Genomic DNA, 14,408 nt, shown 5'->3' with positions numbered 1-14,408 from the left:
TTCTCTCTTTCACTCTAATCTTACTCCCTCTCCTTCCTCTCCAAAATAGGATTGATTATTCAGCAGCAGGGTCCAAAGAATGACTTTCATGCCTGTTCCGCCATCTAGTGGCTGCTCTGGGGTCCTCAACGTCATTACCCACAGCTAGAAGGGACGCGTCTGGGCTTTCTGTCATAGCAGTTGGACTTGACATACATTTATTGGTGGTCCACTAAAAGCATTGTGATACGTATTGCATAGGCAAGGCACAGCCTCTTTCTTCAAAGTCTTTACAATACAGTAAAATTCATTAAATTGGTCAACATTTTTAAGAAAAGTCAAAACCACATGGCAAAGGAAAAGACACCTGCTGTATGAAATTGTTTTAAATGTGCTTCGTGCATAAATATATATAAATCGTTGTAATAATGGGAGCTTGAACATGCGTAGTATACTTTTAAAGCCATTTTTTTTACCTACTCTGTTTCATTTGATCGTCACAAGACCTTGGGAGATAATTAGAATATGTCACCATTGTACAGGTGAGGAAACTGATCCTCTAAAAGCTAAAGTGACTTACTTAAGCTCAACAGGCTCTTCAATGGTGAGCTTAAAGCTAAACAATTCTTACACCTAGTCTAGTAATATTTTACTACCTCCTACTTTCTATAAGCCAAGCTCTGTAACAGAAGATAAAAGTCCCACAGAGCCTTGGTGTGGTCCCTGAAATTCAGACCTGATCTTGATGCCTTACACACAGGAAGAAATTCTAGCAACCAAATCATTGAGATTAAAAGCAGTATTGATCATGGTAACATAAATAATATTGAACTTGCAATTGAGTTGAAAGAAAAGACAGTATCAGTTAAGTGCTTCAGCAGACAGAAGGAGAGGAAGAAAGCAAGCAGAAAGGAATTCAAATATGAGGACCTCAGGTTCAACTTCATATCCAGTGCTAAGAATGTTCCTTCTGGGGGCCGTCCCACCACCGCTTGGACACCTCCAGTGTTAGGATACCTCTACCTCCCGGGACAGCCCATTTCATCACCAGACACTTTCGAGTGCAAGAACGTGCTTTCTTATGTCAGACTGAGGGCCTCACAGCTGGTAATTCTAGTTTTACCCTCTGTTTACCTTCTTTCACGTGGCAGCGTTTGGTGGTTCGAGTAGAGCTATAATTTTGGCCCAAGTTATTATCTCCAATATAAATGCCTTCTGTCTTTAACCATTCTTCCTTTGGCCTCTCCATTCCACTCATGTGTCTGTGCCTACACCCCAGTTTGTGATCCCCTTGAAGTCACATCTCAAGTTAAACCCTGATTTCGATGTTTGGATATTGAGTGCAGAAAGAGAGACTCGTCATCTTTCTTGTCCTAGATGCTAAACTTCTTTGGTTAACATGTTACAGTGTTAATGGATCTGTAAGCCAGGCTCTCTCTTCCCTGGTGGAAATTGTTACAACCCACTGACCTGAGATGATCATGGTTTCCATGGACCTACTGGAACAAACTCACCCCTGCAAGACTATTCCCAACTTCTTTAAAACTCAGAAGTCATTACTATGTTTTGATCTTGCCTCAGTTTCTATTTCTGTAAGGTGGGTGGGTGAGATAGGTCATTATTCATCACAACCTACTCCTGGAATGTGAGGGAGTTACATAGAAAGATCTCTGAGACCTTGGAAATACAAGAGTCCTCAGAAATAAGGCTGGAAGAGGGAGATGAAGTGGTTGGCTGAGTTTTTTGTTTAAGTGAAAGTTAACAGACTGTAATGTTGCTATTTAACATATGTTTCTGTATTGACAGCAATATGATTACGACAGCAGCACCATCCGGAAGAAGATATTTCAAGAGGCACTAGTTCAAATCACGCTTCCCACCGTGCAGAAGGCCCTGGCATCCACGTGCAAACCAGTAAGGGGATGAGTTACTCCAAAGAGCCTGCTCTTATTGCCTCTGAAGTTCAGACAAGTTATTTTGCTATGCTGTACTTGCAAACAGTAGGCTAGACCAGGTAGGGGGTGGCAGACTTTTTTGTAAATGGTCAGATAGTAAATATTTTAAGCTTCCATGGGCCATACTTTCTGTTGCAACTACTCAGCTCTACCTTTGTAGTCACCAATGATACACAAACAGACGTGTTTGTGTTGCAATACACATTATTTGCAAAGGCAAGAAGCTGGCTGGATTTGCTGATCCTGGACTAGACAAAATCTCAAAGGGTAATGATCTAAATTTGAGCCAAGCTAAGGGTTGACACAGAACACCTAAGGATGCCAGGTGTTCCTCATTGTAGTATGACTCATAGGTCCAGCATGTCCTCTGAAACTTGATCACTACATCCAAAAGAGACATTAAGTAATATGATTGCAGAAGGATGTTTGTTTTAGTAAATCCTGTAGCATTTGTTTAGTGAAATCAATGAAACATTAAAAGCTGCTGTAAACATCAGGCATCCAGTTACAGCCATGATTATGAAGGTGTGAGTTAGTCTGCAGAGCAGAGTAATGGGCGAGCAGAGTCTGGAGGCTGGTTCAAGACCTGGGTTCAAGTCCTGCCTCCTCCACATATCAGCTCTGGGGCCCTAGGCAAGTCACTTTTCTTCTCTTGGCCTAGATTTCATCTTCTATAAAATGCAGGTAATAATACTTCGCAGTATCTTACTTAAGACTGAGAAGACCAGCATGACACAATGAACATTTGATGAGTTCTTACCATGTGCTTTTCTGTGTTAAAACTTTTGTATGGATTATCTCAGTGATTCTGACAACAACCCTATGAGGAGGTACTATTTATGTCCTCATTGTACAAATGAGGAAACCTGAGTAGTTAAATAATCATATCAAAGTCACATAGTTGGTAACCACCAGATTTTGAACTCAGTTTGCATTTGCCTACAACATGGTAGGCATTCAGTAAATGGTATCAACTACTACTACTACTATTATTATTACTGCATTTCAAAAATGATCTATGAACCTGAACATTTGCAAGGCCTATTCCCTCTTGGAGAAAATGATAAAAAGCTTTTTAGAATTTAAAGAAGGCTTTTTGGAACTTGGAGAGTCTCCAAGCATTGGAACATTAAAATCCTTTGCATGAGTTATTTTACTGGGGACATTTCTTTGGTCGTTTTTATATTCTGTAAATACTCTTTTTCTTCAGATAGTCATTGGTGTATCTAATATTTGGCATTTATTTCTGGAGGTCTATTTTTTTTTAGTAGAAAAGGACTTGATTAAGCCAAGGGAGTAAAGAATCAGTCTATATCATGGTCCCTTGGCCTTATGTGGCAGAACAGTACAGCAGCCCAAACGATAACTGTTTCCGCCTCTAAACTGTCTGCACACAGATGCTCTGCTTTGGATTTTTTCTCTTTTAATCCCAAAGGCATTTTGGGGGCCCCAGAGTCATGTCCTCCCAGACAAGGAGAAGGGTAAGGAGAGTTCCTCTTTTCATCTGCTCCCCTCTTTCCAAGCATCAGCAGAGTGAGTTTTACCCAATCTATAAGAAGCTGTTGTGATTTTTAATCAAAAGGAGCTAGTTTCAAGAGCCCGTGACCCAGAGTTTTCAGTAATGAAGGACATTGTGGCAGTGTCAAGAACTTTTTTAAAATCTGGACTTACAGAATAGATAAATTAGGAGATTATCTGCTTCCCAGAAGGAGTCTTTATTTCACTAAAGTGTGTTTCCCTTGTTTCTTCAAGTAGCTACTTCCTAGATCTGTGATATTCAACCCTAACTGCGTATTAGAATTGCCTGGGAAGCTTTAAAAAAATATGATTCTGACTCCCCAAGACCTACACTCAGGGATTTGAATATAATTGGACCAGGGAATTAAACATATGGCACAGTTCAATCAATTCAATATAGAAGACCTGTTTTGTGAAGTTGGGCATATCACAACAGTATCAATGTCCCCAGAAATTATTCCTTTCCACAGAATTACTTAGTTGGTTGAAATTTTAAAGGTCTACTGTTTATTCGGTAAACATGTATTAAATATGTATCAAACAGGATCTAGATGTGGTGCCAGGCCACTGTCCCTGCTGTCCTGGATTTCACAGTGTAGAGGCAGGAGACAGGCACACAGTAGCTTTGTGGGGAAGAGTGCCGGGGAAGGTGCCAGACTCTGCTTATGGGGTCGGGGAGGACTTCCCAGCATTATGCTTTCACCCAGTCCAGGGGGATGAATGACAGTCAAGGGACTAAGGAGTGGAGACCACGTAGGGAAGATGTATGATGTTCTAGGCATGAGCCTGTGCCCCTCTTTTAGCAGAAGAAGAGACAGAGGCACAGAGTGGTGATGTGGCTTGCCCAGGGTCCCACACTAGTCCGGGGCACTGTCCAGTCTCCTGTGTCAGAACTGTCTAATGGACCCTGTAGGGGTCATTGAAGCTCATGTCTCTCCAATCCTTTGGCTTTATTGCCCACTGTGACCAGGATCTGGTCCGGGGCAACAGCACTCCCAAGTCCTAGCCCTGAGAGTTGTCTGAATGTGGTGGCTTCTGATCACCTGCTATAAATCCTGTCTCTCCAGGCAGAAAGCATCAAATCCCACTGCTAAGTGTCTGATTCTCTAAGAGCCACTTGTGGGGAGCCCTCCCCAGCACCATCAGGTGCAAGGATTACTGAGTTAATCACTGGGATGTGATTTAGTACATTTTGATCCCTGCCCTGTCCTCATGCTGATGACAGGCAAGCCATTTGGAAACTGTTGGAAAGCAAGGAGGGTTAAGGGATTTCGTGTCATGCCTGGGCTGTCTTAGGGGAAATCAGTAAGTGTCAGGGCCCATTGGAGGGGAAGAGGAGAATGTTCCTGAACAGTCCTTGACTAGAGATTCTCCCAGCCCGAAAAGGGGCCTCATTCTAATAAAGCTAAATATACATCTACCCTATGACCCAGCAATCTTACTTTTACGTATATGCCCAAGATAACTAAATCCTGAAGTCCAAAATATATAGGTAGAAGAATGCTCATAGCAGTTTTATTCATAATGGTCAAAAAGTGGAAAAAACCTCAATATCCATCATGAGGAGTATGGATAGGCAATTTTACTTTATCCATATAATGAATGCTATTTATCAATAAAAAGAACAGTCTCCTGATTCATGCAGCAGCATGGATGAATTCCAAAAGCAAACACAAAAGAATATATGATTTTACTTACATGAAGTTCAAGAACAAGCAAAAACTAATCTAACATGATAGATATCATGTCAGTGCTTACATCTTGTCGGGGAAGCAGTGCAGATTGGAAAAAGGCATGGGGGAATATGGGGAGTGGTTAAAATTTTCTCCAGCTTGATCTGGGTTATGGTTACATGGGTATATTTATATATGTAAAATCATTGAAATGTACTTTTAAAATCTGTGCATTTTACTGTATATAGCTTATATGTTGGTAAAGTACTGTTGGCATAAAAATAAGGAAGATGGAAATGCTTTGGTTCTGATGAAAAAAAAAGGGAGGCCCCAGACCCACTGATGAAGCCTTGAAGTGATCAAAATCTCCGCTGTCTTTCCCCACGAAGTGCACACAGTGTGTGCCCACTACAAGGAAAGGGAAGGGGACTCCCAGTGGCCGAGTGCCACCCCCTTTCTTGGACAGTTAGTAGATGTGTCAAGATCATATGTGATGCTTACACAGTGAATTGGATTGTAAGGAACCCAATCAAATATTGTCGAATCGAGTTGTTATGTAAACATCTTTTGCCTGTGGGTCGACATTGTCCCCCTCCCATGCACTCCAAGGAGGGGTCATGAGTGGGAGTGTTTCGTATCTCCTCTGAGAACAGGCATCTCATAACTTTTCTTCTTTACCTTCTTATGTCTTGCTCTCCAGGAGCTCCAGAAATATGAGCAGTTTATCTTCGCCGATCATACCAATATGATCCAGGTTGAAAATGTCTATGAGGAGATTTTACATCAGATCCTCCTTGATGAAACTCTGAAAGGTAAGGAAGGTTACCTGATGCTGGAGGGACCGCTCCATAGTAGGGAGCACCCCTGAAGTGGGACCCAGTAGTGCCAGTGCGCTAAGAAAGGGGGAGAGGAAACTGACATTGGTGCGCTGGGGAGGCAACGAGGAGAGGGAAGGAAAGAAGGAAGGATACGAATTTTGACTGAGCATTCATGATTTGTCATGCTCTGTGCAGGTCCTTTACGTATATTTTCTCTTTCGATACAAATGTGAACTCTATGGGATGGAAGTTAAAGCTTCATTTTACAGATGAGAAACTGAGGCTTAGAGAGATTCAACTTCAGGTCTCTCATGAAGAGCTGTCTTCCTTGAGCTGTTCCAGACAGAACAAAAGCAAAAGGAGTCTTCTTAGACAAAGGCTTGTCACCCCTCCCGGAGCCAGGAGGAGGTGGTTCCAGCAGCAAGGCTTATCGCCTGCTCTCAGCACATTCCCTGCCTCCATTCGGCCAGACAGAAAAAGACACAGGGTGATGACACAGTACCCTGTGAGCCTTGTTGGGACTCTAGCACCCAATGTCCTGTGGAATCAGGCCTTGCCTGGGATTGGAGGGTAGACAGGAAAACTTTGATAAAAACATGCTGGAGAGGGTCACCATTAATTAAACTGTGGGCCTGAAACATATCTGTTCACCACGGGGAAGGTGTTGAATATCACAAAAACCCCTCCACAAAGAGAACTGGCCAAGCACAAGCCCCAGGTCACAGCAGCTAATCACAGGAGATCTCATGAGATGAGGAGTGTAGAGGTGTCGGCATAGTGTCTGCACAAAGGAAGGGTTCAGTCAAAGCCACTGCCAGCCCACCAAGGGCACCTTCGGGTGAATTAGAAAATAGACCCCTTTCCTCCAGACACTTTACTGCCCTCTGTCAGGAAATTGCCACAATATACTGATTTTGCTAAAGAAGGACATTCTACTGCTAGCTGCTGAAAAATTTTGCTGAATACACAAATCTGTGCTGTCTTGATATGGATGGCATCCCCGTGGCTGTGATACCGTTGGGCACGACAGCCCCTGCACAGCCACAGTGGAGAGCTGTGGTCAAAAATGTCAGCTGCTGTTGTTATTGTTGTTACTGTTTTTGTTCCTCTCAAAGCCTCTGAGCTAGATGTACATAGGTCTTCATTTTGGACACTGCAGGTCATCAAGGCTCTCTCATCTGCATGCTTAATCCTGAGTACCTGTTAAATATGCAGGATGAAAGAGCCCCTGCCCTAGAGGAGCTTCAGTCTAGGTGGACAAACTGGAGCCACACATATTAGCAGCTGATAAATGTGACGCCCCCCCCCCCCAAGTGACACAGATGATACTGTTGTAAACTGTGAGCTCCCTGAAAGCAAAGGTTGTACTTTATTCATCTCTGGATTCCCAGTGCCTGTCCTATAATAGATGCCCAGCAAATGTTTGCTGTTTGAATGAACGCTACAGAGGTCCAGAGATTGGAAAGTTTGTGGTCTTTGATCATCAGGGAAGGCTACCTGGAAGAGGGTTGACTTAAGCAGAAAAATTGAGAAATTTGGATATCCAGAGAGACTGAGAGGGGAGTTTGACTTCTGGATAAAATCAGAAAATCCAGGTTGGCCGGGGCAGCATGTTCATGTCATGTTTTGTTTTCTGATATCTCTCAGTGATAAAGGAAGCTGCTATCCTGAAGAAACACAACTTATTTGAAGACAACATGGCCTTGCCCAGTGAGAGTGTGTCCAGCTTAACAGATCTGAAAACCCCCACAGGGTCAAACCAGGCCAGCCCCGCCAGGAGAGCCTCTGCCATTTTGCCAGGAGTTCCAGATGGTGAGACCCCTAGTAACGAAGTATTCCAGGAGTCAGAGGAGAAGCAGCCTGGGGTCCCGAGCTCACCGGCCGAAGGAGAAAGCCTTCCTCTCCCTGGGCCCAGCCGTCCCCCAGGTGGGGATGGACAGATGACTACTTCAAGTACAGATGATCCTGTTGTGAATCCTGTGGCTGCAGAAGACACAGCAGGACCCCTGGGCACACACTCACCAGAACTGGAACTTGGAGGAACCCCCGAGGATGCAGAAGCCTCCCATGAGAAGCCAGACTCCATCTCTGCCTCGGGTTCCTTGAAGGAGCTCAGGAAGCTGTTGACAGTGACGGTTGAAGTACCGGTGGAGTCTGCCCTGCCGACCGAAAAAGATACTGGTGAGAAGACCCTTGTTCCCCAAGAACATGAAAAACAGGAAGAGACCCAGATCGACACTGATGTCAGTCAGGCAGCTGCCCCCCATCTGGACAACCGTGAGAAAAGTGACGTCAGCGAGACGGAGGCCCCTCCTGCCCCTGTGGGGGCTGAGGCCCCTGGGGTGGGCTTGGGGGGCTTTCCAGAGGCGAGCAGCCCTGCCTCTCAGCCAGCCTCTGGAGGGCCCACCGAGGTCACCAACCTCCCAGGCCCCACAGAGGAGCCCGCAGAGGCCCGGGAGCCCGCAGGGAGGGAGCACCCAGGGAGGGAGTACCCAGGGAGGGAGCACCCAGGGAGGGAACCCGCAGACAGGGAGCCTGCACCGGATGCCCACGCAGGGGGAGAGGCCATGTGCGCCAGGCAGGGGGAGGCCGTGCCACAGGAAGATTGCTCTTCCAGTTCTGATGCTGTCTGCCCCAGTGAGAGCCAGGCTTCTGAGGAACAAGACATGATGGCAGGGCAAGGCAGCACTACTCAGGCTGTGGCCAGTGTGGATTCAGGGCAGACTAAGGCTACCCATGTTCACGAGTGTCAGTGGGTGGTTGAAAATGCTCCAAGCACCGACGTCCTGGTTTCACATAAAGATGATGTGGAGGAGAGAGAAGGTTGTCAAGAGAGTTCCCCAGAGCAGCCCTCAGAGGAGTGAAAGGGGCAAGTTGGCAAAAGTTGCCTTGCACAAAGTCAGTCAAAAGGTTATAGTTATAGGTACACTTAGGGGTTGAACGTGAGTTGTTACCAAAAATAAATAAATAATAAGAATATCCTTAATTTGAATAACAACCCCAGAGGAAATGCACACAGGGCAAGAGCACTGAAGCAAACCTTTGTGGAACTGGACGGTTCTACCGTGAATTACTGCTTTAGCATTAACAGAAACTATAAGGCAGTGGTGTGTTTGGGTGAAAGGTAGCTGAGGGTGTCCGAGGGAGGGAGTGGTATTGCAGTGAAGTCGGAGAACACAGTAGGAGCACAGTTTTCAATATGCTCTGCACATTTCACTGGTGCGATCTTCTTACGAACTTTCAGGCTTTTAAATTTTTTGTAAGAATGCAGATGTATACTGTAACTCCAGCTCCACAATCTACTATACCAACTTCTCTGTCTCGTAAGGACTCAGCATTTGTCCACAGTCAGGCTGCAGGAAAGGGTAGGTCATAAACACCAATCACCCCACTGTGTGCAGCCCCACAGAGCTGATCATGCCTGATAGATCTCAGGAGCAGCTGAGCAGAAATGGAGAGGGGGAAGGTTGTGGTTTGTGGGACTGTCTGGGCCTGTGACTAATTTTGCTATCAATTTCTTGTTAATTAGTCTTATTGATTTTTATTAGTTAATCACCATTTAAGGAAATTCAGGTAAGACAGGAAAATTTCATTGGCATGTATAAGCCAGAAATATTCCAAATGAGCCTTAGCCTGTGCAAAGAGCTTAGCTAAATTGCCTAGCTTAAAGTCTACCCTTAAGCAAACATTATTTGAACAGCTACTGCATGCCATGAATTCTGTTGGGCATAGTAATAAAAAGAAGAGATAAGGCACTTTGTCTAGTATAAATTAGAAGGTCCAAGGGAATTTAATTTAGAAGAAAAAAATGTAGATTTTCAAACATGACAGCTTTCTCTTTTTCCGTTCAAAGAGTCCTGGTTCATTCCCAGAAGCGTACAAAATGAATAAATAAATAAATGAATAAAGACAAAAGACAAAAGCCATTGAATCTACCCTCAAGTTCCAAAGATGTTACCAAAAGTGAAAATAATTTGATTGATCATTCAGCATGTTAACTTAGTCCCTCTTCTGTACCAAGCACTGGGGATACCCCAGTGAAAAAGACTGATCCTTCCTCCTGGAACTTACACTTTAATAGACATAGACATAAATATGTCTTCTAAATGGATTGTGACCTAAAACTGTTAATATTAAAGATGGAATGTACTTACTTGCAAAAGATAAAAAAGATTTGTTCTATTGCCCTTCAGAAATATATCAGATTATTTTATAGACGCTTCAGTCCCAGGTACTTACTACATTTTGAAATTTCTTCCCATAAGTTTTAATATTAGATGCCAGCATTTGCCCTGAGAGCTTGTTTTGCTCATTACTGCCAAGTAAGTATATATCAGCTCTTTAGAGAATTTGTCCCACAGTTCAACCATTTAACCAGGAATTAAAATATCACCCCCCCCATGAGGAATTTCTTGGATTTCTAGATCATAAAGAACTAATAATCATCAGTTTCAGTATACGCTCACATTGAATTGTTTCAACTATTCTTGGAGTGTTTAGATCCTCGTGTTTGTCAGGGATCCCATCATAGACAGAGGAGGTAGAGGCGTCTTCTCCCTCAGTCCCTGTGTTACCCGATGCTCACTCATATCCTGGCATTTAGGATATTATGTTTGTGAAATTATGTTTGCTTCCTTTCTCTCCCAGGGGCTCCTCTGGACAGAAACTAGGGTTTAGTCATCATACGTGCTTCCTGCTAGAAGCCCACAGCCTTGAATAATGGCTTCCTGCCTCCTCAAGCTGTTTTAATATCCCCAGTGTCTAGCACAGGAACTGGCCTGTGTCGGGCTGCTCCGGAAATGGTGGGGTCTGAACACCCAGCCCACTGCTGTGCTGGGGCTATCTGAGGCTTGCTGTCAGGCAGGGAGATGTTTTTAATTGGGCTTTCTGCCCTTGTTGAGTCTTCCCCTAAATAAAGTCCGAAGTCCAAGGGGCAAATGGCCAGATGGCCAGATGCACTGCCCAGTGAGGCACGGAGCCAAAGGAGCACAGCCCCATAAAGACCGCCCTTCTCTCTGGGAGAACAGTGGCTAACCTGGAGTCCCTGCCCAGGCTGACCCATGCCGGAGCTTCCCAGCTTCCTCCCTTCGCTCACCTCAGGGTTTCTTGCACCCCATGGAAAGCTAAGATTTTCCTAACCCTAAAAGAATATGCATTTCACTGCTTTGGATTGATGAATATCAGTGCCCTTCTTTTATCTATCCTGGAGGCCAGAGGGGCCTGGGCACTAAGTGGCAAGATGTACTTGAGGACACAAAGAATTTTTCTGTACATATTTTACAAAAGACAAGATCCCTTGAATAAACAGGACGATTGTTCCATTTGAACATGGGACGGGAAACTAAAATGCATTTAAAATATTTGGTATTCATTTTAACAGGTTGAATGGAATGACTTCATATGGCCATGAGTTTGTCTTGCTTTTCATGTGGACTTGTACGTGGTTTCTAGATTGGAGCAAGGTTATTGTGCTCTAAATGAGCAACTTGAAGAGCCTCCTCACGCTGCTCTGGGCATCTCCACTCTGGGCAAAGCCATTAGAAATCCATAAAACCTCAAGACATGGCTTTTGGCAAAAAAACTCCATGACTTTAAACTAGTCATGTTACTATTGACCCTGCCCAAAGAAAGAATATTTATCTTGAAAAAAATTTTTTTCTTCTCATTTTTTTCCTTTGTAGGTTGGAGCAAAGACAGTAGTGCCTTGCATTATGCAGGGTAAAATCTTTTTTTTTTTTTTTTTTTTTTTTAAGTATTTTGGAGACTACAAGGATAATATTTGAACTTGTCCAAAAGTTTTATAAAGAGGCTGAGTGTGAAGAACTGTAGATCTTTAGGTCTGACATACATTTTATTATAAAGATTCTCAGGTTTGGTTTTCTAATTCTCCAAATCAGAGCCAGTGATTTCAAAGGGTTTCATGATTCTCTCAGACAAAAGTGATTTTAATTCATTATAAAAAGTGATAAGCGATCTGTGCTGTGTAGCAGTTTTAATATGGGGAAGGGAAGGACATCACTGACTTAAACAATAATACAGTTTTATTAGGTGCTTTCTTACTTCACCGTAAATATTTGCCTTCTTTCTTTACCCTAAACAGAGGGGTTTGGGGATTTACCTTCTGAAGTCTGCAGCTTGAAGAAGTGTACACTGTGGGTTGATTTTTCTGGTCACTATATAAAGCAAATAAACTTAAGACACTTTGTAACCATGTATTTACTCTGCCAAGTGCCTATATTCCAATAAAATGTTCATCCTTGAAGAGCTGTCCAGATGTTGTTTATTTGGAATGGGGCCGATTTCATCTTTTAAGCAAATGTCATGCTTGAGCTGGGAGGAACAGCCCTCAAAAATGGAAAGGTGAGACACTCTTGCTGTATTATGGACTTTCACTTGGCTGTTGTCGGGAAGGAATCTGCAGGGAAGCCACTTAATGTCAGGTGTAATTATACTTTGATAATGTATATGCTTATTTCTCTAAGAATTGGATCGTAGCCATGATACAGCAATGGGCAATTACTCGTGATGTCATTGAACTGCTGTTCAAATTTATTTTCAGTGGGTCACATTGAGCAAAACATTCATTCTTTCCGTAATAATAAATAAAACAGTATGTACTCACCAATATTCACAGCTACTCACTTATCCATGAATTCATTCATTCAAAAAGTAAAGAGCGTTCATCTGTTATGTGCAGGCACCCAGTGGGTGGTGGAGAAACAGAAATGAACACTGTGGGCATGATCTCTGACATCAGCAAACCCAAATCCTCAGGGTGGACATGGTCAGGGAGAGCCCAGGATGGGTATTTGCTTCCTCACCTGGCATAAACCTCGGCTACAGTCGCAGCTTACTCTATCTACACCAACAGCTTCAGGCAGGAGATGAAGAAACATTGGAGAAATCAAGTCCAGCAGTGATGGAGATACTCAGTGTGGCATAAACTTCACTGCTCCCTCTCCTCCTTTCATGCCAAACTTCCACTATGCAAGAATCATTCCCAGAGTGGCCCCTCCAGACCTTAGGGCCAATGGTCAGATTGGAGTTTGGAGTGAGGGAGTAGAGTTGAAACTGTTCATAGAGTTTTTTTCTTAGATTATATGTTTGTTGTGTGTGGCTTGGACAGGACTGATGGAGGTCTTGGGACTAAAGCTATTCTCTCCTCAGCCACTATTGGAGCTGCCCCTGCTTGAACACCTCTAAACCTTTCCCATATTCCTCCCTTTGCCAAGAAACTTCTGACTCTCCCTTCTCCATCTGGCCAATTCTCATTTTTCCTGCTAGAGTCAAGACAAGTCAGGATAAGTCCCCTACCCTGCTCCCATGTCCAATAACACTTTTCCGAACTCTCAATCTAATTTACTTGTCCACTTCTTATGCTCTCTCACTCTACCGCAGCCATATACACTCCCTGTGCCTTTGGGGCAGGCACGCTGTCTTCAATTTTGTATACCTCACAGAGCATATGTCCTTGCATATAGCGAATGCTCAATACATGTTGGGAGAAAAATATGTATCATCCATTTCAGATGTAGGAGATAAGTGGAGATATAACTGATGATCCTTTGGCACACCATAAAGGTCTGTGAAGCTGATAACGTTATTCACCCTCAGCCTACTGAGACGTGATCTAGTGTGAAACTTGACTATGTGTTTGTGCATACCCATACCTCTGTGACGAAGCTTCAAAGCCAAGTTACCTAAAAATCAAGCTAGCTACTATAAACCTCCTAATTTTCAGGGCAGGTTACATAGCTAATAACTAGTTGAACCAGGTATATTTTTAGCAATTGCTACAAAACAAAACCACTCCAAAACTCAGTACCTTAAAACAGTAAGCATTTATTACTGCTCAGAAGACTACATACAGGTCAAGCATGAAGTAGACAGTTCTTCTGATCTTGGCTGGCTCTCTCAACATGTTTGGGAGTTGGCTGACTGTGTGTTTGCCTAGCCTAGCCACAAGTGGGACAACTGGCCTTTTCTCCATGTGGCTATTCAGATTTCAGCAGGCTAGTTCAGGCTTATTCTTTTGGTAGAAGCAAGATTCAGAGAAAGAAAGAGAGAAGCAAAAGGCTTTTTGAGACCTGGGCTGAAAACTGGAGCACTGTCTCTTCCTCCATATTCTATAGGAAGGCAAGTCACAAGACGGGCCAGGTGTCAAGGGATGGGAAGGGTTACAAAGTCAGTGCACTGAGCTGAGTCCAGGAAAGCCATTCATTGGGATGCAATCCATCTACCAGGATTCAAATGACTTCTGTTCGACTCTAAAACCCATACTCTTGTCTACATACTGTGCTAACTATAAACACTCACATGGCCAGCCTTGGTCACTCTCACACACTTTCCCAATGCCTGTTGGCTGCTCTAGTCAGACTCACAATTAGGTGAAAAAAATATGATCATTCCCAACTCCAAGCCTTCGATCTACCCAAGAGTTTTTGTATTGGTTTTGAAAAGGTGAC

At 43.6% G+C, this 14,408-nt stretch overlaps 1 protein-coding gene across 1 annotated transcript in view; it reads left to right on the top strand.

Moving 5' to 3' along the window:
* Positions 1 to 12,205, top strand: part of NIBAN1 (niban apoptosis regulator 1) — a 146,814-nt gene extending 134,609 nt beyond the window's left edge. Inside the window, exons 12-14 of the mRNA XM_063105976.1 lie at positions 1,786 to 1,893; positions 5,826 to 5,937; positions 7,591 to 12,205. Of these exons, the coding sequence (XP_062962046.1) occupies positions 1,786 to 1,893; positions 5,826 to 5,937; positions 7,591 to 8,807 (1,437 nt within the window). The 3' untranslated portion in view covers positions 8,808 to 12,205. The remainder of the gene's footprint in view (positions 1 to 1,785; positions 1,894 to 5,825; positions 5,938 to 7,590) is intronic.
* The last annotated feature ends 2,203 nt before the right edge of the window (positions 12,206 to 14,408 follow it).

Source organism: Cynocephalus volans, chromosome 8, assembly GCF_027409185.1.
Source record: "Cynocephalus volans isolate mCynVol1 chromosome 8, mCynVol1.pri, whole genome shotgun sequence".
In the NCBI taxonomy this organism is placed as follows: domain Eukaryota; kingdom Metazoa; phylum Chordata; class Mammalia; order Dermoptera; family Cynocephalidae; genus Cynocephalus; species Cynocephalus volans.
Note: the sequence above shows the minus strand (reverse complement) of the source record. Positions and strands in the feature narration are given on the sequence as shown.